Below are 25306 nucleotides of genomic sequence, written 5' to 3' on the forward strand. Positions count from 1 at the left end.
CCCGCAAGGCTGTCCTACAGGTTGCCGAGCGATAAGAAGGTTCAAAGTCCACGCGATAACAGTGGCTTGCGGGATACGCGCGGAATGTCAGTTGTGACAGCCCGCTACCAAATAAACACTCTTTGTCTACTTTTGTATTTTTCTAATTTTATTGGTTTGTAATATAGTATATGTTTATCTATAAAACTGTGTTTCATTCCCCTACTTACTGAATTAATGATAAAAATATTAGTGACAACTACACTGCTATACTACGATATTCTCAAAAGTTAAAAATTAGCCTAGGAAATCCAAAAAGGGCTAAAAAATTTTATTCACCGTTAAATAACTCTATTTTGACATACAGAAACGAAAATAAATTTAACTTTACACATTGGAAATGTAAAAAAATTGTAACGTTATCTAAGATCAGGTCAAATTTTTCATGACGCTTAAAGGGTTAATAATACTTAATACATTATTGACCTCTTGTGTATTCTTAGTTAAAGATACATTGTGTAAACAACACTCATTTCGTGGTTTACTATAGTGTGCTGAAAAATAGATAATTACTTCTTATGTTTCTTTTATATTGATCTTAAAAATTGTCAATATTTCATTTATATAAGTAACCAATGTCACGTAATTATATATAAATCAAACTGTCCTTTTGAATCAGTATTCATATATCTGTAAAAATGGTGGGTTGCACTTTACTGCAGCCATATCTGTTATAAGGATCTCAAACCACTTTTCTCAATTTCTTAAAATTGTATGTTTTAATTCCCAGAAAGAATTTTTTGCCGGTTACAATAAAAAATTGATAATATAGTGATATTTTAGGTTAGAAAATTTAGGTTATATCTCAAATAGTCCAACAATCTGGGGACCGAAGGGATTCAGGATTTCTGGGTGGGGGATAACAAGCTAAGGAGGGGGTAGGCAATGGTAGGTGGGATAATCAACACCAACACAGGACAACAAAGTATAATCAACACAGGCGAACGAAGAAGAAATTTTGCTTCTTTGGTATTAACTTGAGGCTGTATTTTTGGATGAGTTTTTGTAATTGGGAACCAAAATAAAGTTCACTATATGTTACTAAAGTACTTTCCTTGTTCATAATGAATCGTGAAATACCATGAATGAGTCTCACTTCCTGTAGGCAAATCGCCTCCAAATAGGCCCAGACCAGCGATCCTTCAAGTAGGCTTAGACACATAAATTACCTGTCACTTTTGAATAATTAATATTGTTGTTCTTTTAATTTTTGTTTTCATTGATTGTTATGCTCTTCAATAATTTATAATTTCATCATGATTAATTATTACCTCTGGCATTTACCTCTACTGAAGAGGAAAGTCTTTTTATTGGCAGAGTACATGTGGCGATTGGGAGTAGTGGCGACTGGTGGCAATGCATTCAACTCAATTCTACTTCCTTTTGGGAGGTAGAATACAATAACTGTTTGTCGTGATTAATTGTAAATTTCAAAATAGGTTAGATAAAATTTGTTCTGGGTAGGGTCCAATAAGCGGACCCGGTTTTTTATATCGAAGAATATAATCATCGATACCTAATATTCGATACCTAATATTCGCATATCGAATCATAGACTATCAATCGATATAAAAGTAATAACAATCATATGTTTTAAATTAAAATGTGAATTTAATGATGTAACAAATAATAAATGAACATAACCAAAATCAGGGAAACTCATAACTTTAACTAAATGAAACAGAACGAAAACGTTTTTACTAAAGTTGTGTCCACCATTACCTTCTTTTTTGCATCTGAAGACGACCATGTTAGCTCCTCTGACAGTTACATTTGTTACCTTTCTACAAATATCACATAATGGATTCTTAGGTCCTAACCCAACATTCTGAAGCCATAAAAACATGTTTTATCGTCTTTTAAAGCAATTTCGTGAAGCTTCCTAAGATTGACAGCCATTTTTAATACACAATGTTACTTATGTGAAATTTAAAATATTACCTTAATTGTATTATTTGAAAGTGTTTGCAGCTGTTCATATAGATTATTTGAGTTAATTGTTAAAAATAATTAATCAGTATTGATTGATTATATCGATGGTTATGATTAAGTAATATCGTTTGCCAATTTCGATATAAAAAACCGGGTCCGCTTATTGGACCCTACCCTTTGTTCTTTTTAATACTGTAATTTATTTTGGCTGACGGTAAGAAAAACTCGTTCAAAAGTAGTGGCCTCCGGGTAATACCAAAGTACCGAAATTCTTACATCAGGTTCTACTTCTTTAATGTAGTTTTTTCTCTGTCCTTTCAGTCTTGTTTGCCTTTAGGCATCGTATTTATTTTATCTGGTTATTAAATTATCTTTTCTGTTTCTGATTCTGGTAAGATTTGCTGTGTAGTGGATTTCATAATAAAGACGTTGTATTTAGTTGTCGCCATTAGCGGTCTTGTATTCGAGTTTCCTTGAATTTGGTTACAACAGTTGCATTATTTTCTACAAGTGTATTAGTTTTACCTGAGACAAATGTTTGCTATGTTATTGTTTCTTGTATAGGCCACTTGGTTTCCAGGTATGCTACTTTTCCAAAGTTAGATCGTATTGGACTAACTAAGCACTTACGTGATCTGAGCTATTTTTCTTTTATTGCCAGAAAAACTGGGTGGTGCCAAAGGTGCCACTGAAGCCCCCACTGGCGGCTAGGGCATTTTGAATCGGTACTTTTCCAATGTAATTTCAGTTATTATTAAGGCTTCCTCCCTATAATATATATTGCACTACTCCCATATGCCTTTTTTAATTTATGTTAAAATTTTGATTGAACTAGTAAATAGTTACCAGTGTTTTGCTCTTTCCTTCAGAAGTGCGGTCTTCTGGTGGTAAAAGAAATATAGCTTACCCCTTGAGATAGTAGGCTACCCAATTTCAAGGTTAGATAATGTAATTCATAAAAGTTAAATTTATCATTTTATGTACATACCTAATTATCTATATGATGTAGTAATATCGAATAGTAGACAGGGAGTATTCTAAAATGTGTCACTCAATATTTGGGTTGAGTACGTTAAGCGGACCTGGTTTTTATATCGATATAATCAACAGATTCTGATAAATTAATTTGAAAAATTAACTTCTGTAAACACTTTTTGAGATAATAAAGCAATATTTTAGTCTTTAATAAGTGACTTTATCGAAATCAAAAAGAACATTTAACTTTAGAAAACTTGGTGATATTTGGGTACTTTGGTATTATCCGGAGGCCACTATTTTTAGAAGGGTTTATTATACATAAGTGGAAGGTTATTTTGACATTGTTCCTAACATATAATCTTCTGAATAAAATGAAGTGGGAAATAAAACATGCTTAGGGAGATGATTAATATACCAGTAGCTGATTTATTTATTTATTTTGAACAGTAAATCTATTTTACAAACTCATTAACTTACACAACTCGTTTTAAAAATTATAAAAAATATATTGGTAGCTGTTTAATCAAATAATAACAATAAATTACAATAAAGACTGCTTATTTAAGTGCTGTTTTAACAACTGTTTACCAATTATTTTTATAAGAAGTTATTCGTAGTAAGAAACCAAGATAAATCCTTAGATATACCCTTATATATAAACTCAAAATATTTTGAAAGAATGGTCTGAGCTGATTTTTCAAACAATTTTGTTAATGCTGCTTGCATGACTATTGGTCTATAGTTCACTACATGCACCCAGACTTATAAATTGGAATCAAATGACCAATCTTCAGTTTATCAAGGAAAATACCAAATTGAAGAGACACATTAAAAGTTAGGTTATAGAACACTATAGCAAGACTCTGCAAATACTTCAGTATCCTAGAAGGAATCATGTCTGGGCTGTTACTCTTAGAGCCATACAGTTCACCCTTAGTTTCAAAAGACCTCAATCCAATGATGAAATATTCTGAAAATTTGGTGTATTAAAATTATAGGCGCAGGAATAGTCACTGATGAAGAGGCATACACTGTAGAAAAGAAGTCTGCAAAGATCTGGCTCAACTGTTTAGCATCCGAAGAAGAACAATCATTGCATATCAATGAAGATGGTGTTACTTGTTTTTTCTTCCAATATTATTGATGAAGTTCCATAAAACCTTTGGTCTTGGACATGGTTAACGTAGTCATTGGAACAAGCTGCAGACAGGAAGCGATACTGACCTCTGAACGAGAAATTCACGAAGTTGTGGCGTTCGAAGGTCTCTTTATAGTCTATCTTTATTTCTAAATCACAAGTTAAATGAGTTCTGCAGAAAACCAGCGTGAAAATCTTGAATTGTCCACTTTCCTACTGGAAGTACGAGGGTCGTCCATAAAGTAACCGCCGTTTGGGCGTGGCGCGATAAGTAGTGGGGGTAGCGCCGCCATTCTCACATCGGCGTGCGCAACCGTTCAGTACGCTTCTAGCTGTGCAAGGAAGAGCATCGTGCGATCACGCGTTCTTTTGTTACAACGTAAAAACATGAGCGCCGTGATAGAAAATCCCGCCAAGTGTGAAGTGCGTGGTGTAATAAGATTTCTGTGGTCGAAAATTACATAGCAGCTGAAATTAATCGTGAATTGAGTGCGGTGTATGGCCCAAACGTTATGAGCGAAGGTGTAGTCTGTCAATGGGTACGTTTTTTTAAAAAAATGGAAGAACGCACGTTCACGATGAAGACCGGAGTGGTAGGCCATCTCTCGTCAGTGATGACTTAGTGAACAAATTGGATGAGAAAATTCGCGAGAACCGTCGCTTCACAATCTCGGAACTTTCAGATCATTTTCCTGAAATTTCTCTAAGTCTTGTGCATGAGATAGTAACAGAAAAACTAGGCTATCACAAGTTTTGTGCTCGTTGGATTCCAAAAGTGCTCACCGATGATCACAAAATGAAAAGAATGAGTTCTGCCATAGACTTTCTTACTCGGTATGACTTTGAAGGAGAAACATTTTTGAACAGGATCGTTACAGGAGATGAGACTTGGGTAGCCTATGTGAATGCCGAAACAAAACAATAGTCAATGCAATGGGGTCATACTACTTCGCCAAGCAAGCCAAAGAAAGCTCACCAATCTTTTTCAGCAAGAAAATTGATGGCTACAATTTTTTGGGATGCTAAGGGCATCTTGCTCGTTGAATTTATGGAGCGTGGTACGACCATTACAGCTGCAGCTTACTGTGAAGCCTTTTTTTTTTTTTTCCTTCTGAGGGAAGAGGACACTTTGTCCCCGCACTTAGTCCTAAAAGGACCTTTGCGCCTCCCTTACTTTAATTTGTGCCCTCAAAAACCGAGGCTTTTGCAAAAACCAATCAGATTTAAGGGCTCCTGTTCTCTGATGTCCTTGGGGCTGAGGAGATATGCTCCCAAGTATCTTTTCCTAGTCTCTACGATGGCAGGACAATCCAACCAAATGTGCTCTGCTGACTCCTCCTCTTCTCCACAGAGTCTACATTCGCTGCTCCGACTAAGGCCTACCTTCAAAAGGTGCTTCCTCAGAGGGCCATGTCCTGTCAACATTCCCAATATCAGTCTTATATCCTCCTTATTCTGGTCTAGGAGAGCTATCCACCCTTTTGCAAAAGGAGAGATAAACATTTTAGATATTCTTAAACCCGAGGCTCTGCTCCAATTCTTGTATCTTGTCCTCTTTTCCCAATCTTTAACCAGAGCTTTAATGTTGGAGAAGGCTATCCCACAACCTGGCTCAGGCCCCACCAATGTGGATTCTGCTCCCTTTTTGGCGAGGATGTCCGCTTTTTCATTCCCATGAATTCCTTCATGACCCGGCACCCAACCGAGTGTTACTCTGTTATTTGTTGCTAGCTCTGCTAGAGCATTTCTGCATTCCCAGACCGCTCTCGAATCAATCGAACAGGTATCCAGTGCCTTCAGTGCAGCCTGACTATCAGAGAGTATTAGGTATGATAATCCTTTTGTCCTCAACTGTGTGAGTCTTCTGGAACACGAATCTATTGCCATGACCTCCGCCTGAAAAACTGAGGCATGTCTTCCTAGGGGCACAGCCATGTCAACTCCAGGTCCATGTATTCCATATCCTGCCCTAGAGTCTAGGAGTGAACCATCAGTGAAAAACTTCAGGACTCCTTTTTTAGGGTAGGCCTCCCTTTTAATCCATTCCTCCCTACTTCCGATAGAGACCGTATATGGTTTTTCAAAGGAGTATTTCTTAACCATAGTATCAGATACTTTGGTTAGCATTTCAGCCTCAGGAAAATTTTCCAATATCTTCATGTGGCCTTCTAGGGAGGTAGCATTTATTACCTTTGTTCCTAGTAGCTTCATTGCGCTCATCGCGGCTGTTCTCATCACTTCCTGGCCAAGAGGAGTGTAACCCAGAACCGCTTCCATTGCAAGTGTTGGGCAGGAGCTCATTGCTCCCGTGATGCTTAAGCAAGCTAACCTTTGAAGACTCTGTAGCCTTTTTGCAGCTGTTGTTTGTTCGACCTTCGGCCACCACACTAGAGCAGCATATGTGACCATTGGTTTTACTATGGTTTCGTAGATCCAATATATCATTTTGGGTTTAAGTCCCCATTTAAATCCAAAGAGTCTCTTATAGGCCCCGAGGGCCATTATTGCTTTGGATGTCTTGTTTCTAATATGGAAGTTCCAAGTGAGCTTCTCATCCAGGATTAAACCCAGATACTTCACTTCCTTTGTTTGGTTAATGCTGATTCCCTCCAGGACCGGTTTTTGCTAGCTGGAATTTCCTTTTCCTGGTAAAGGTAATCATATTAGTTTTTGATGGGTTGATCCGCAGACCTTCCCCATGACACCAGTTGCTTATGAAGTTCAGTTCTGTTTGTATTAGGCGTTCCAGCCTGCCTATGTTTTTCCCTTTAATCATAAGCACTAGGTCGTCCGCATAACATAGTAGCCTTATTCCCCTCTTCTCTGCTTTTCTTAGGAGATCATCCACTACCATCGCCCACAGGAGAGGAGATAAGACTCCCCCCTGGGGGCAGCCTCTTTGGGCCGTGATCGCAGCCGATTCATCCCCGTACTTGGCTTTCACCTGTCTGCTTTTTAGGAGGGCTACTATCCATTTGACTACGTCTGGGGAAACTCCAAAACGTTCCATCGCAGTCTTCATGGATTGATATGCTACTTGGTCGAAAGCTCCTTCAATGTCCATAAAGACGCTGACTAGGGCTTCCTTTTTTTCGAAGGTATTCTCCACCTCTCTCACTAAACTGTGGAGAGCAGTGGTGGTTGATTTTCCTTCTATATATGCGTGTTGTGTGGGACTAAGTGGGTGTTCCAGTAATATTACGTCCCTTATGTGTCTATTTATTATTTTTTCCATAGTTTTCACCATGAAGGAGGTTAGGCTTATGGGTCTGTACAAACTGGGTTTTGTTGGATCCCTGTCATTTTACGCAAGAACACCACTAGTGCTATCCTCCAGTTCTTTGGTATATATCCTAAGGCGAAACTGCTTCTAAATAGAATGCTAAGGGTATTTAATAGAATATCCAGCCCCTCTTGAAGAAGGGCTGGAAAAACTCCATCCGCCCCAGGAGATTTAAATGGTTTGAACGATCTTATCGCCCATTTAATTCTTTCGTGTGTAAATAGTCTGTTAGACAACTGTCTGGCTTTTGCCACCTCCCGACTGGATCCCCCCGCATATAGAGAATAAGTATCCTCATTACGAGTTAGCTGACCCCCCGGGAAGTGTGTCTCCAGAAGTAGTTCTAAGGTCTCCTTCCTGTTCATTGTTAGGTCTCCATTGTCCTTTACTAGAGTCCCCATTGGATTAGTATGCTCCGTTTGGAGAGTTTTTTGGAGCCTGGATGCCTCGGGAAGACTGTTAATATTTTTACAGAAATTCCTCCAGGTTCTTCTTTTATTCGTTCTAAGTTCTTTTTTATATTCATTTTGGGCCTGTAGATAAGGGAGCCAATCGTCTGTCCTTTTTGCCTATTTTAATAGTTTCCTCGTTTTGTTTCTTAATGTTTCCAACCTCCCAGTCCACCACGGCACATCCCTCTTCAACCGGTTTTGCCTGGGAGGACAGTTTTTCTCGTAGGCCTTTATTATAGCTTGCTCTACTATTTGTGCTGACCTTTCTAATTCAAATTCATTTTTCTGAAAGGGTCCTATTTCTTCCAACTCTTCTGCTAGGGACTCTCTGTAACCTCTCCAGTTGGTAGATTTAGGAACCCTGTGGGTCACGTATCTTTCCCCTATCTCCTCTATGTCGAACCTAATTGGACAGTGGTCCGATAGTGAGGCCTCCTTGGAGACGTGCCACCTTACAATATTTATGTTTTTGAGTCCTGTAGATAGGGTTATATCTAGGACTTCTTTCCTATTTCTAGTTATAAAAGTTGGGCTTGACCCTCTATTCTCTAACACTAGGTCATAGCTGAACATAAACTGTAGAAGTTCCTCACCTCTCTTGTTTATGTTTGTGCTTCCCCAATACGTATGGTGAGCATTGCAGTCGCAGCTGAGAATGAGGGCCGAGCCTCTGTCTCTGCAGCTCTGCAATAGTCTTTCTATTTCTTTCGGTGGGCAGCTTGTTGACGGGTTGGGGAAGTAGGCTGAGGCTATAGTAACCTCTCTGTCCCCTTGCAGTGAAGCCACCTTCACTGTAGCCGCCACCAGATCTCTTGTTATTAGATCTGTAATCGGAAAGGCTGTTATTAGTTTTGAAGTTAGAATACAAGTTCTTGGGTTTTCAATTGTTCGATCATAAATGAGATTACCTACCTGAGTTGTCAGTCCTCTGATGCAACCTCTATTGATCCAAGGCTCCTGGATTAGGGCGATATCCAGGCCTGTTGAGATAAACCTTCTTCCCAAGATGTCAGTTGCGCCCTTTGCATGGTGTAGGTTTATCTGTATTAGGCGCATACTTACGCCTTTTTCCCACCTCCCCCAGGTGGTCCATCCCCGTCTCTTCTTTTGGATTGCTTGGAGACTTTATCCCCTTTTCTTCCTCGAGCCGAGACGGATGGTCCTTTGAGAGAAGGTCCCCTCTTCAAGAAGAGAGAACAGGTTGGTCTTTCATCTTCGACCGCTGCACTGGCTTGTGGAGTAGACCTTTCTGGTAAGGTATGTACAGATTGATTTGACACCTTCGTGACCTCCTCCACTTCCATCTCTTCAGCGGTGCTTTTTCCTGTGGTGACCGTCTCAGATTTCTCTGAAGTCCCCTCTTCCCTTGTGGGTTGTTCTGTGTTTCTTTTTCAGTCTAAGCTGAACTTTTCCAAACTTGTAGCCGATCCATGGACCTTCCTTCTCAAGCTTGTTCGCTGTAGCGCAGTCGACTGCCAGGGTGAGTAGGACAGACTTCCCCTCGTCGCTTCTCCGCAGAACGTTCCATTCTCCGACAGATAGCTCTTTGTTTTGTCCTTTTAGGAGCTTCATCATCTTGTCGGTAGTATCGTGTGTACTATCAGGAAGATAGACAGTCGCAATTCTCGCACGAGGGATTTCTTCCTCTGGTACAATCCTTAGACTGGCCTCTTCCCAAGGCTTGAGGGAGTCTTGCTTTCCTTTAAGCCATTCAGCTATTTCGGTATTTTCGCAGGTGAAGATTAGAACCCCTTGTCTCCTGTTGATACCGTAGAATCTTGGAGAGTAGGGACCCTCCTGTTCCTCCACGATAGCTTCCAGGATGAAGCTCTGGATCTTCTCCATCTGTTCTGTTGTGAGTAGGGTCTCTGGACAGTTGGAGTGCAAAACCCCCACCCTTATACCAGCTACCGCTTGTTTGTAGGAAGGTTTCTGGGGTTGTCCAGATTGCTCCTTGTGTTCCCCTTGATTTCCTTCGTTCTTTGTTTTCTTCCTCTGATGGGCCTCCGGAGTGGATCCATCAGAGTGAGGTCTTTTCGGTTTCTTTCCCTCCTTTTGTTTGTTTAATTTTTTATTTCTTTCTTCTGGGATTGGTTTTAAGGCCAATTCCCTGGCTTCTTCTTGGGAGTACCTCCTTTTCCGAAACCAGACCATGCGTTTCCTGGCGGCTCCACATAGCTTAGGCAGTACTGGGAGCTGTCTCTCGACTTTTGCTCCCTCTTCCTTCTGGTGATCGCCCTCCAGTATAGCATCTTCTTCATCGGTTTCGACTCTGACCGAGTCGGAGGCTTTTGGACTTCTACTAGGAAGACCGCCTGTTTTTTGGGTTTGTTCAGGATTGCTAGGGTCAGAGCCCATCATCAGTCCCTCTGTGTTTCGTGAATTTTCATTCACTTTTTGAGTGCTACAAGAGCTCTCTGGTTTTGTTTGGTTGTCTTTAATTTCTGTACTCATTGTGTTCCCACGAGTAGCGTAGATCTAAAGGTCACCCCAAGCATTGTCTCGCTCTACTTGGGGAAGGCTAGGTTTAAACTGGAGGTCGCCAGGTATCAAGAGTTCGCATATTTACGACCAAGCTCTCCCTTGATCACGCAGCCCTCGGCATATGCTGTTCCACCTTGGCTTAGATACAGAAGGAAACTAGAATTAGAATAGTTTAAGATAGATTGTTGGGAAGATTACCTGACAGGTGAGAGTAGTAGGAAAAGAAAATTAAAAATTGTGGGATAGTTTATAGAAAGCCCGCCAGATCAGCTCAGCCTGATCGGAATTGTAAAAAGAAGACAAGAGTTGGATCAGGCAGTTCCCAGGTGCACGCACACGAAAAGTACAGCACTTAAGAAGAGAGTAGGTGGCTGTGCGTGTGCTTCGTGGACGCTCTGGCTTGGCACATGTGTTGGGGTATGAAGACCCCGCCACTTCGCACCCCTGTGAAACCTTAAAACGGCTACGACGAGAGATTCAAAACAAGCGTCGTGGTCTTCTGACATCTGGTGTTGTGTTTGTCCATGACAACGCCTGCCCTCATACAGCTAAAAGAACAACAGAACTTTTGGAAAAGTTCAAATGGGACGTTTTTGACCACCCCTCCTACAGCCCGGACATGGCTCCTAGTGATTTCCATCTTTTCCCGTATATGAAGCGGTGGCTTGCATCTCAGAGGTTTGCGAGTGATGAAGAGCTTCAAAACGCTGTGACAGGTTGGCTACGTTCTCAGGCGGCAGAATTTTTTAAAGACGGAATTTCAAAAACTGTTAAAAGATATGATAAGTGCTTGAATTTTTATGGTGAATATGTAGAAAAGTAGAGAAAAGCTGTAGTTTTAACATTTATATAACAAACTTGTTGTATCTCAACTGGTTTATTTTTTATTTCAAAACGGAGGTTACTTTGTGGACGACCCTCGTATGATGAAACATTAGACTATACTAAATTGTTTGAATGATTTATTTATGTTAAAATCTCGTGACAGTGCAGATGGTTGGTATGTCTGAAGAGAGTATGCCCATTAAAACCATCCCAAAATCACATGTCAACAAATCTGGTACTAACTCTGCTCTAGAACTCTGCAGAACTAATTAGTGAAATTTCTAGGTTTTGGATAACAATTGACAACAAAGGAGACATATCCTGTTTCAACACTGCATCTATATAAGCAATCACAAGATCTAAAACTATTGCTCTTGAATTCAACACCAGATTACATTGTATTAAGTTTAAAAACCCAGCAAGTTCAAACATCGCATGAGACGAGGTTTGCTTGGACTTGAATTGTCCAGTCAACATGAGGTATAATAAAATCTCCAAACAACACAACCTCTTGACATTGTTGAACTCTAACAGCCTCCTCAACTTCCTGACAATATTCAACGTAGGTCTGAACCAATTTATTTGGAGGAATGTAGATACAGCTAACTAAGCAATTTACATTGTGTGAGATATTTACAGAGATTCTAGGGTACTTGAGGCATTAACTTGCACCTGCTTAGAACTAAATGTTGTCTCAACTGCCACAACACATCTCCTCTGTTTTCCTTATAGCTAATTTGGTTATCTCGCTCCGGTGAGTGGTGGGAAATGGCTATGAATTATGGTGGGGGAAATGGAGCGGAACTTGATGAAATCTATTGGCATTTTCACATCAGTGTTTGGGTGGATCTATCACATCTGTAGATATCACAATTATAGATACCTCGCTCAGCATCATTAATATCCAATGTAAGATATGTTTCTGTCAACATTATAATGATGTATACACAAGTCGCCCAATGAGAGTCTAATTTCATAAAGTTTTGTCCTAAGACATTTAAATTGTGATAGTAGATAGATAAAAAAGATTTATACTTGGAACTATTTAGTTCTTTTATTATGTACAATTTTGGGCATCACATTAACAAATAAAATCAAATTACTCTTTGTTTGTAGTATAATATAATAATTACAATTTAACAATATTACAAATTTTATTTTATTGTTAAGCAAATTTATCCTCTTTTGCATCGTTTCTTAAGTTTTGAAAGATTTGCTGTTTGTTGTAGGTTTTATCAATAGATAGTAAGACATCAGACAGTATTGACTTAATACCAGCAATTAACCTCAGATAAAAATTTCTGAATATATCAGTGGCAAGTTCCTTGATCTTGAGTATGATTTTGATGCGGTATCTTAGATGCTTTTTCCAATCAAAAAAAGTTATTAGATCACTTGAAGACACCTCAGGTTGAAAGAATTCAATCAATTTTGATTTGTCTGAACTTTTTTTACGGTGACATCATTGCTATTTGATTCAGGTACTTTGTACAAGGTAACACATTGGAGGTTAAGTGGTAGAGAGGACTTTTAAGTCCTAACTTCGCCTCTGTAAATAAAGGCATTTTTCATTTCATTTCATTTCATTTCACATTCTTTGCCCTATTAGACCTACCATTGATTTCAGCTATGATTACTTTCACTACTCAGACATCTGCTCTCCAAGTTCTCGAACAGCTTCCTTCAATGATTTCAACCTATTCGAGCCATGATTCATAATTAGCAATTTGGCTTGAGAGACTTGTAATTTTTCCACCCATCTCTGCTTTAAATTCTTCTTTAGTGGTTAGCTAAGCCAATTTTTTCCAATAACAAAGAAACTAAAGTCAACATTTCATCAGAGGGATCCCGTAAATGAGTATTATAATGAGATTTATTATAAAACCATTTTTTATTGTTGTCTCTTGTATAAGAGAGATAGATATTCAACATTTATCATCCTTAATTACATTTAAAACCAATACCTTAAAACTTTTATTTTTGATACAAAATAAGTTTTTAAATAAGTTTATTGGTTTTGTGTGTTTTTAAATGTAATTAAGTTAATAGTAACTAATACAAGCTCCATCTTCAATATTTATCATTCTGATACATTCAGGAAGGAACCAATGACAGCAGTGTATACCTTTATAAAATGCCAATTTAACGCAACAGGGTAAGTTTTTCATCTTTATTAGTATCGGACATGTTACATGCCATATGGAAAAATACCGTCTTACAGAAAGGTGTGACTTGTAACGAGACCAGGTACTTTCTTTATGAAGCTCACACCAGTCATATTTCTGTAAAAACAACATTGAAAAATCCAATGAATAAACACATTCTCGCCAAAAATGACTGAGTTTTTGAGATAATAATGGAAAGAAGGAGAACATGACTTTCCATTAACAGTGCTGACAATTGTAGGAAGATATATTTTTTTTAAACAAACCCCTTTTGGAATAAAATTTAAAATTCAAGGAGTTTTGTTATCTATCTTGTAGGAACAACCTCCCTATCTTTTGTATTATACTTCAATTGGCAAATACTTTTGTGATACATCCAGTACTGCATTTTTGTAACAGGGATGGAAGGTGTATGACTCAGGACCTAAGACAGTGAAGACTCCTCTAATATGTCTCCCACCTGCTAGTGGCACTGCCGATGTTTACTTCAAACAGATGTTGGCACTTAGCGCCAAGGGATACAGGATTATATCTGTGAGTGTACATCTATCAATTACCTCATGTGAAATTCAAATGCTAATCAATTTCTGTTTAAAATTATATAATTAACCAAATTTGTCGTCTTTTCTTAAAACTGTTGTCAAGAAACATACAGCATTTATGGCAGGCATGAAATAACTGTGTATTGTTTGGTTGAAGGCTGAAAATCCTGTCTACTGGACCGTCAGAGAATGGTGTGAGGGTTTCAAAAAGCTGCTTGATCACTTAGAACTGGAAAAAGTGCATCTATTTGGAGCCTCCTTAGGTAGGTTTCAGCTTTTATTATGTTTTTTAGTTATATGGACAGAAGCTAATTAAAAAACAATTATATGCTATGTAATTACCAATTATATTTTCATAACTTTAGGATTTGTTTTTTTTTTTTAATAAACATTTTTATTTGTTTCTAGCTTTTCTTCATCAAGGCTCATTAAAAACAGTATTCACTTTCATTTTATGGAGATCGAGAGTTTTGAAGCTACTTAGATTTCACAATTAAGTAAAAAGATCAATCCAACTGGTTTATTATGTTTTAATTATAGCGTGCATTTTTGTCAAGAAATACAATTTTTTAATAAATCATTCTTAATATTTAGTACTGATTTTACAAAGTATAAGGAAGTGAAATAATATTAAAATGCTAATTCTCTGTGTAATTTTGGAATATCTTATGACACATTCAGTGAATTTAATAGTTTAGAAATGGTAATTGTTATCTCATCAAAGATATAACAGATGTATTAAAGGAATAACTAATTTTTAATTTGTTCTGGTATTTTTTATGACTGTTTTTCAGGTGGCTTTCTTGTTCAGAAATTTGCAGAGTACACAGTTAACTGTCCACGGGTTGCCTCATTAATTTTGTGCAACACATTTGTCGACACGTCTGTGTTTAATTACGATGATTCAGCAGCTGTGTAAGTTTAATGAACTGTATGTTTTCTTCTACAAAGCTTTCAATCAATTCTAATTTAGCAAGGCATGTGAATGTAATAAATGTATGTTTATGCAGTTATGTAGTTTTATTTGCAGACATACTTTTTGTTCATAACTAGTTTTAGTTGATAATTAAGGATTTGAATAACAGCATGAATGATTTTAGTGTCTTTCCATTTCTAAACAGTCCATTGTAAGAGTTTTTGTTCTGAGTTATTACAATTTGCTGCAAACCAAATGAGTTCATTGTGTATTGATCAAATGTTGTTTAATATCATTCTTTTCAATCAAGATTATTTTATTTTTCATGTATTGTATTTCATTTATCTTTAATATTAATATTTTTTCTAATATTTCTAAATTCCTTTAACCCTCCATCAGGTACTTAAAATTAGAAACACCATCAGGCGCTCACAGAGGTTTCCTCCAGGTTAGCGAATAATGGATATCATAGTCGTTTAAACTGTTTTTATTTGTTTAAATATTCATTGATTTAATTACAATGTATGAATTGTAATTAATTTATTTGTTGTTATTTAATTACAACAGAAATTAAATAAAAATTACTCTCTTATGTAATGAATTTTCCAAATAAGAAATTCAAAATCTTAAAAAATGTTATTGTATAACAACATGATTTATTTTAAGGAATAATGCAATTAATTGTAAAAATGTTTAACCTACTGTACTAATATATGGAAATTAACTTCGTTATTAACTTCTTACAAAAACAACTTACTTTAACCCTCCACCTGGTATGAAACGAATTTTTTTCGCCAAAGGCCCGTCCGATTTGGCAACGACGAATATTCGTCGCCAAAGTAGACATGTACAGTTATTGAAATATTAGGCAATTAAGGTCATATAAATGATTTTTATTTAATACATTCTGGAACAGCATTAACTATAGTACCGATTTACTGTTCTTACTTCGATTATTGTCTTCTTTGTTTACCATAAAACATCGTTCTCTATGGACAGCTGACGTGAACGTAATACGGGTCAACCACATTGTTGTGAAACTGTAAACAAGTGCCGGGTTTTGTGTTTGTGGTTACGAATCCAATAGTATTTGTGGAAATTGTATTTTATAATGTTTTAGTGTTGTTATTATTGTTTTTTTAGCTTTCTTAGGTTATAGTTTTAGTATGGGTGAAAACCTTAGAGACCAATAAATCTAGTGACGCTAAGTGAAAAATGAAACTTTTGAGTATATTGTACATATGTAAATAAGGTAAGATTAAAATTTATTATTTTATTTTATTTTTGTTTTATCTGTCATACTTATATAAGTAAAAATGCAATCATGAGATTATGTTTACCCACAAAAAATAATATTTATTTAGAAATCTACGCATTTTTGAAAATAAGTATAATAATATAATACGGGTGATTTTTCATACAAAGCCCTGTAACACATACGTTTTGAGGTAAAAGTTACAATAATTATATGTTTTTGGAATCAGGACAAAATTTTGAATAAGTTATACGTTTACAGTTTTGATGTAAAGCTTATTGCTAAGCAGTTACACAACGGAATATTTACAAAAATAATGTCCAAAAAAATGTTTTCTTACATTTTGTAGAAAAAACAAAAATATATTTCCATGGAAACAATAAGATATTGTTATTATAATGATCTCCATAAATAGTTGTGAATACATTGACATATAATAGTTTATATTATTGGACTAACAGTTATGAAATGTGATACATTATAAGAAACGTCTGCGAGGTTGTTAAAATAGAGCCGCCAGTACAGAGTGACACCATTGCCAGTTCTAGGGTTAATTCTTGAGATACTATACAATTGTAATGTCAATTTATTACTCTAAAATCAAAATTTATTCTTTACTAAAAATTTTCTTACACACTACACAAAGTTTCAGAACATTTTCCTTCTGGTTCTTATAACGACAATGTTCACTCCATAAACAGTACTGAAATGTTCCCTAGCACACTGGTACTGTACTGAATTGTCCTTACGGTAAACTATCGCTGGACACTTCCATTTCTTTATCAGGATCATCACAGCTAACGCAGCTTACAGATGAATGTTCACGACAAATAAAAGAGGAAAAATAGAGGACATGGGAAATAGAGTAGAAAAATCCCTGAATAAGAGATTGGATTAAACTTTAGGGAAATTAGAAAACAAACAAACAGAACTAGAGAATATGATGAGAAATCAAAGCATGGTGGGTAAGAGAATAAGCCAACCAGCAAACAGAAATATTCTTATTGGAATTTGATCCAATAAAAAATAATGTACATCCCATGGAATTTTTGGAAGCTTGTAAGAAATATATATAGAAAAATGGAGAAGGATGGGACTTCCAGGTATTGATAATTTTAAAATATATGAAAAATGAAGCAGGAAAGTGGGGACGACAGCACATAAATAATTGGAAAAACTTTGAACAGTTTTATAGAAGTTTTAAGGGGAAATATTGGTCTATAGGGGAACAGAACAAATTTGAGAAAGAACTAATGGGTACATATAGGGTTGGATCTGATAATCTAGTAACCCATGTATTGGAATTTTATAATAAAAGCCAGTATTTAGAAACTAGAATTGACATGGAAACATTCCTAGCATACATAAGCAAACATGTTCCTAGAACCATAAGTAGTGCAATTGCTGCAGCTCAAAATGTTGAAAGATCGGAAGATCTAGAAAACCTGTTGAATCAACTTAATGTACTGAATAGTGACACAAATTGAAGTTATGACAGATCATTTGATATGAGAAATGAGACAACACTTAATAGAAATGTAAATCAATATATGAATTTAAGACCTAGAGATACACCATATAGAGGGACACAAGTTAGAGGGAATATAAGAGGAAATAATTTGACTAGAGTAGGCACATACTACAATAGGGACACATATAATAGGGAGAGAGTAGAGTTTGAGAATGATAGGAGAAGACAAAATGATAATAGAGGTAGAGGCACAAATGATTATGGAAAGGAGAAAGAAAGGTATGAAAACAACGAAACGAGGTATCAGAGAGATCAATATGAATATACAAGGGGAAGAGGAAGCATGAGAGGTAATAGGTGACTAGAGGAAACTGGATGGAAAACAAATGGGTAGGACAGGCTAGAATTAAGGAAACGATTGAGAAAAAAGAACCTAATTTTGAGGGATACCAAATGATAGGAGACTCTCAACTTAGGAGATTTGGGGAGAAAATAATGAATTTAAGAGGTGAATATAAAGAGAAAGGAGGAAAGAGAATTAACTTATGCATAGGAGGTCAGACAATTGACCAGTTGACCAGAGAGCTAAAACTTGCAAATAATTTAGAAAGACAGCTAATAGTAATGATAGGTACAAATGATTTATTAAGGGATAAAGAAGTAAGAAGCATTTGTAATGATTATGACAAACTGGTAGAGGTTTTACTAGAGAAAGGTGAAAAAATAATCTTGGTAACAATTCCACCCATACCAAAGTTAGGTGAGAATAACAGGTATCATTTAAATAAACTTGAGAGAATAAATTAACATATAAAAAGTAAATAAAATAATGAAAAAAATTACAGTTTTGGAAGTGGCAGAGAAGTATTATGATAACTATGATAGTACAGACTGTAATGTGAAATTATATGAAAAAGAAATATTTTATAAAGGAAAATGGTGTGAAGATTTAGTACATCTGAATAAAGAGGGTCTAAACAATTCTAGCAAATGAGCTTACAAATCTGATAAGATCAGATAAGAAAAAATCCTGACTAAGACTAGGGGTGAATACAGCTTTTATACCAGAGAATGACATGTTTGATGAATTGACCAATGAAGATAATTATAATAAAATTCCCATAAAACCAGTAGCAGAAGCACTACCTGAGGTAGTTGGAAAAATTAATAAAGAGGAGAAAAATAAATTCACAACAAATATGTGATCAATTTATATTTGGGGAGTTGTGTGACAGGTCAAATTACGACATTGAAATATTCGCGGGGAATTAGCAGACGGTGAACCAAATGACCGTGACACAAGTAAATCACATGTTATTGGAATTGAGATTTATTTAATTAATTATATTTAATTTAATTAATAGAGAAATATGTTAAACTTTATACGGGAACAAATTCAAATAATTAAACTGAGCTAAACATAACCAAAATTTGTTTTTACTAAAAGTACCAAATAAAATTATGCAAAAAAGCCAATTGTGGGATAAAATGACTTGCGTATTGATGACATCAGAAAGCACATGTTGCAAAAAATTTAAATAAAAAGCGATAGAAAAATAGTTAAAGAAAATAGAAAGACTTAAATTGATCAATTATAGTGAACGTGATAAAATTCGATGATTATGAGAAAAAAATTAACTTATATTCAATTGTGAAGACGCTAATTTGAACGGGAGAGGGGTTGAGCATTGTTTGAGACAGTACGCAAGGTTTTGGCCCCAGAATCTTCCTTCTGTTTGGAGAGCTGAAGCAGAGAGGACGTCAGACGTGTAGATCCACCTGGCAGTGATGCAATACGGAATTGTGAAATCGTATATTAAAAGTTATAACTGGGCGATGGGATATTGTTTTTAGTGAATAAATTAACAACAAAGCAAAGTGAGTACAATTAGTTGTTTGTATCACATCAAAATAAATTAACGTATCAAAGTGATTTGCTTTGTTTTAGTATGATTGACTATCCCATCTGCGAAGAAGTGTGAGCCTTCAATACAGTGATATTTAATTTGCACTATCATTTAACCTATTTAAAACCTGAGATGAATATAGGCCTAGTGACATACGTATACTTTCACTAACACTTAGTATACTTCCAACAACACTACATACAATTTCCACAGCATAGGACACATCGAGGTGGGAATGGAAGTTTGAACATTTTTTAAACAACGATTCGGGGCAAAATGACACAGCCAACGTGGAACTACAACACTCTTTAAAACTGATCTTAAACAGAATTTTCATTATGAAAAACGATTTGTTGCTCACCAGATTGCTCCTGCATTTCTTCTTCATTGTCTGATCCAACATCCAAATCTGCATCATCTACTACGTCATCTGCAAAAAGTTCCCGAACAAGTCCACCGGTTGGTCTTTTGATATATTCATACTGTTCTTCCCTCTCCACACTGTCCAAAAGTCTGACAAGTCTCTCGTATTCACTCTCCATTTCACAAAATTCAAATAAAATATAATATTGTAAAACTTAAAAAGAAACCATCACAGGTCACACATTTAGTCGCACACGGATTATTATTCCATAAAAACTAAACACTATAAGGCGCTTACGGAGATTTCGTCCAAGCACTACAAACACAACATCAGGCGCTCACGGAGGAATCGTCCAGTCTCGCACGGAAGTAGACCTCATACTGACAGATTTTGACACAGATAAGCGGGAGGCTATTGTTTCGCTTTCCCGAAAGATGCCCGTGAAGTACACTGCGGGAAACGACTGCCGACATCAGAAAAGTAGTACTATAATAAAAGTAGTTTAATAATAAAAAATACAGTTTAGCGCCCGATGTAAGGTTAACAATTATCCAAACACCTTGAGTATAAAAAATAAAACGTGAGTTTTAAGATCTATTTGAAAATAATAGTTTTGTTTTCGTTCTTGCTGTGTAAGAATGAACTTAAAAATTTAAACAATTAATTCGTAATTAATAAATTCATGTTTTTTCAGGTTTTGGATGCTACCTTCACTACTACTTAAGAAAATGGTGATGGGAAACTTTACTGCTGAGCATGCTGATCCTAGGATCATTGAGTCTGTAGACTTTATGGTTGAAAGGGTAAGATGTATAACAATGTAGAGTTAACACAGGACTTCTACTTCTCCTACATTTTCCTAAACCTTAAAAAAACTTCATAAAGTATACAAGTAAGTGTAGGCTGTTTGAAAAAACAAAATCTGCAAAAAACAATCTTTAAAATAAACAAAATTAATTTTATGAATTTGTATTGTTTTGAATAATGCTAGTAATGCTTCATTTTAAACAAAACAATTATTTAAATATGTTTTTATTAAATACTGTCAGTTACCCACTGCTTTGCATACGCTTTCCTATTGAATAATATGTACGTAATAAGCATATCCTTTAATAATGGTATAGTAAAAACTCCTGGAATAAGTGATGATCACTAGGTATAGTCCAATCTTCTGATCCATTTCAGAATAGTTGGACTATTAAGTTTGGAGTGCAGTGTTTTGGGCCTCTGAAGTCGAAGACTGAAGCAGTTTTTATGCATGTCAAGAAGCGTTAATTTATATTTCTTATGCCATAATAGAGTTTGCTTGAAGTTATCAAGAAATATATACATACTTGGTCTGAGAAAGAAGCCTACTTCAATAAAAATTGTCTACTTTAGCTCTTTGTAATCTTCTTCTGGACTAACTTATTCCTAGTGCCCCAGTAGTGCATGCATTTTTGCCCTGATCAAGAGATTATATACAACTGAAAAGTTTACTTTGGTGGTAAAGCGATTACTTCCGGTCATTGCAATCTACTTGCGGTCTAATATACTTCCTGTACTGATAGCCTGTTGAGTGCATAATTCACATGTGTCAAATTTCACCTTTTTAGGACAGCCAGAAGTTAAAAAACAAAATATAGTTCCTCTAAGTGTTTCAACTCTACATCAGCTCCAATTTGACAGTTGATCAGCATGAAAAGTATATACTTTGTCTATTTAGAGTGTAAGTCAAGTTTATTTAAAATTTCATTGTTCTAGGCCATCGGGAAGTTGAAAAACAAAAACATGATTTTTCTAGTAGTTGTAACTCTATTTCAATCCTTATGGGTGGGTGGTTCATCTTCATAAACATGCTTTTTTTCCTTATAAGTCATAAGGGACTTGAGTATGTCAAATTTTATCTTTCTAGGACATTGGAAGCTGGCAGAACTAAAATATAGTGTTCTAGTGTTTGCAATCCCATTTCAACCCCTATGCTTATTTGATCGGCATGAAACATGTTTTATTTGACTGTTAGGAGCAAAAGAGAGGCGAGTGTTGAATTTCAACCTTTTAGGACATTGAGAAGTTGAAAAGAATAGTTCTTCCTTGGGTTTAGCAAAAGAGAGGCGAGTGTTGAATTTCAACTTTTTAGGACATTGAGAAGTTGAAAAGAATAGTTCTTCTATGGGTTTCAACAACCTCTATGGATTTTTTATCTTTATGAAAATGGTTTAGCTTTTCTATTTAAGTCATGATGCACACATGTGTCAAATTTGAAGTTTCTGTGATATTGGGAAGTTGGAGAATTAGTGAGGAGTGAGTTAGGGCTTTGTGTTTTAATATATATATATATATATATATATATATATATATATATATATACAGTCTGAGTTAAAAGTATGGCTATACTCTGTTTAGTTTTTGATGGATAAAAATGGAGAGGCGGAACTCTGACCTTTCTAGGAAATAGAAGTCTTTTAGGAATAACTTTTTAGTCACTGTTACAATTTTACCCATTTCCCCAAAATGTTTAAATGTAATGATCCGTTAAGTGACACCTTATTTGAAAGGTCTAGATAAAATAAGAACAGTGGAAACTAGAGCTTTCTATCTCAACCCAGTACAAAATGGCAGCTCATTGAAATTAATTAACTTAAAAGCATGGATGGATACTGCTCAACCTTCAATGGACAAAACTAAAAATAAAAAGTGATAGAAACTCAGGACTCCCCTCTAGGAAACTAAAGAAAACCATTTCCCCAAAATGGGCTTTTTAGAGGGCAGTTCAAATGTAAAGTTACAATAGCACTAGTAATTAAAATTACGTTAAGCAATAAAACAGCTAAAACATGCTAACCTGTTCTTTTGTATCAGATGTTCAAACTGCTGTCCCAGTGCTACACTAGGGGTATCGTTATATAGACGTTGTTTTTAATGTGATCCTGGACAAAGTAATCAAGTAGTGATAGATATGGCAATCTTTGTGGCCACGGGATACTTCCTCTTCTGCCTTTCCAGCGATTTGGATGAATATTGTTTAAATACTTGTGAACATGCACGCCATAGTGTGGAGGTGCATCACATTCATTCTGCTGGAACTAAACTTTATTACAGTTGTTGGTTGCTACTTGGATAGCTGGATAAACCCGATTTTGTAACATTTCCTGGTATACCTCGGCATTAACATTTCCATTAATAAAAAAGAGCCCAACAAACTATTTCCTCACAATGCCAAGCCAAACATTTAATTTTTCAGGGTGCTGGATATGTTGCTCTCTCATCCAATGAGGGTAAACATCAGCCCAATAACAAGCATTGTGTCTGTTAACGTTACCGTTTAACGTAAAAGTTGCTTCATTTGAGAAAGTAATGTTTAATCTAATTGTATTATTATCAATGTTCTGCGTCATTATTTCACAAAATTCTACTCCATGCCAAAAAATATATACATACTTAGGAGTGAGAAGCCTACTTCCGGCTGTTTAAATTCACTTACGGTGCAACAGTTGAGTTTACCTTACTGCCCCAATTCAAGAATTACATATGTATGTGGGTATCAGTAACCTACATCGGTCAAAGAATGTCTACTTTTGGTCTAAGGTATTTCCAGTGCCATAGTTGAGTTTGCCTTGTTCTCCCAATAAAGAAAGTGCCATAGTTGAGTTTGCCTTTTTCTCCCAATAAAGAAAAATATACATACATACGTAAAATTGAAAAGCCTATTATATATGTATAAGTAAAAACTCCTTACCAATTTCATGCAACATTTAAAAATAATCATTCATAAAAGTTTCTGTCTTATTGCTTTTGACTTGTAGTCTGGGAAACAATGGATCATTGAGACATGTCAGTGTTCATTTCTCTGTTTTTCCTTAAGCCAGTGTAAAAATGCCATATCACAATGTCAAGCTCACCTGTGTTAAGTATCTTATGTGAAAACATTCACAGCTTTGTTCATTAAGGTTGGTTTTGTAGCAGTGTTTCAATAATATACACAATGCATTTAATATTTTAAATACATCACTGGCGCAATCTGGAGTTAAAAGTTTAATATTAACTTGTCTTTGCTATCTCCAACACTATTGATCAATCACTAATCTATAAATGAAATGTAAATAAAATATTTCAGTCTCTTTGACGAACTTCAACTGAAAATGTTTACAGCTTTTAGTGTCAGTTGAATTTGGATTTAAAACATAAATATTGCCATTTTTCTGAATTCTAAACTATTTTAGGTGACTTTTTCGATCTTTCTCTTCATATAAACCTTCCTCACATTCCAACGAATATTTTACAAAAAGGATTAAACAAATTGGCTGTTCTCGATGTTAGCGGGTAGTAACCCATTTTGTGATTAATTTTTAGTTAAAAGATTTACACAACGTATAATATTAAAGTAATTAATTAATCCCCATAAGCTTTATTCTTTAAAAGACATGGAAATAATAAAAGACAAGCTTTAATCACAGTGTATTTACATTTTCATATCAGATGCAACATGACATTCTCCTGATTAGTTTTTTGACACGTACATATCTTAAATTATATATAATAAAGAAAAATTTATTCCTTCTTAATTCCTTACTTAGATATCTTGTTTTTTAAAACAATTATTTACAAATTATTTAAAACAGTAAACATTTTTGTACTGTATGTGGAATGTGGATAAATTTAACCTGATAAATAATGTTGCTGTCAATAATGAAAACACAATTATTTTAGTTCTTTATTGATTGCTACAAGTATATACTAAATACAACAAATAAACAAGTATAACAAATATTTGTTAAAATAAAACATACCTATTTTATATTTTTATAAAGATATTTTATTTGATCCCTGCAAATGAGTCTTGTACTTTACTTTTATTTGTGATCTAAAATCTATAAAACAAAATAGGTACTCTTGGATATCCTAAGTTTAGTATATTTTGTAGGTACAATTAATTATTAAACTTGTAATTTTTTTTAAACTATCTTAAACCATTGGGCTTTAAAACATACAGAAAAAGTGCATCTTATTACGGTAGTAACGTTATAAAAATAACAGTTTTCAGGCACAAATGAAATAAATTGTTAATTATAGGTTTTTATTATTTTTTTGTTAGTCCCGAATTATTTATTTTTGAATCAAATAACCTTAAATCCTCTTCACTGTCTTACTTTTTACAATTTTCCTATTTCTCTAGAATTTTCTATTGTCAGCAATTTAGTGCTAACCTTGCTAATAATATTAGCTTGATGGAGTAATTTAACACTTTTCAATTTAGTCATGAAACCGCTTAAGATTTTTAATAAGATTAATCATAACAGACTTGATAACAAACCAAGAGTATGGACAAATAAACAATCAAATTAGAAATCAAAGAACTTTGGAAATTCAGGTCATGACTCTGATAAGGAAGGTTGAGTGTTATAATTGGAAGTGGAAATAATCTTAAATACTTGCACTGCTCTGAACAAACATTTAGAACAAATATGTTTTTAGACTTTGTCAGTATGTTTATCTTTTGTATTATTATTCACTGGTTTTTCCACAAGCACACTTATAAACTTTTTGATGCTGTTAAATAAACAATGAGACACAAT

General features: G+C 35.3%; 1 protein-coding gene and 1 long non-coding RNA gene across 2 annotated transcripts in view; one reads left to right on the forward strand and one right to left on the reverse strand.

Annotated features, from left to right (window-relative positions):
* Positions 1 to 25306, forward strand: part of LOC124354813 (maspardin-like) — a 39949-nt gene that overhangs the window by 1682 nt on the left and 12961 nt on the right. Inside the window, exons 2-5 of the mRNA XM_046805541.1 lie at positions 13696 to 13830; positions 13996 to 14101; positions 14633 to 14753; positions 20446 to 20554. Coding sequence (XP_046661497.1) covers positions 13696 to 13830; positions 13996 to 14101; positions 14633 to 14753; positions 20446 to 20554 — 471 coding nt within the window. The remainder of the gene's footprint in view (positions 1 to 13695; positions 13831 to 13995; positions 14102 to 14632; positions 14754 to 20445; positions 20555 to 25306) is intronic.
* On the reverse strand, positions 4640 to 10810 carry LOC124354816. The gene is made up of 2 exons (XR_006921716.1): positions 10760 to 10810; positions 4640 to 5179 (listed from the first exon to the last, which is right to left on the reverse strand). It is a non-coding gene; the product is annotated as an uncharacterized LOC124354816 (long non-coding RNA).

Source organism: Homalodisca vitripennis, chromosome 2, assembly GCF_021130785.1.
Source record: "Homalodisca vitripennis isolate AUS2020 chromosome 2, UT_GWSS_2.1, whole genome shotgun sequence".
NCBI classification, from domain to species: domain Eukaryota; kingdom Metazoa; phylum Arthropoda; class Insecta; order Hemiptera; family Cicadellidae; genus Homalodisca; species Homalodisca vitripennis.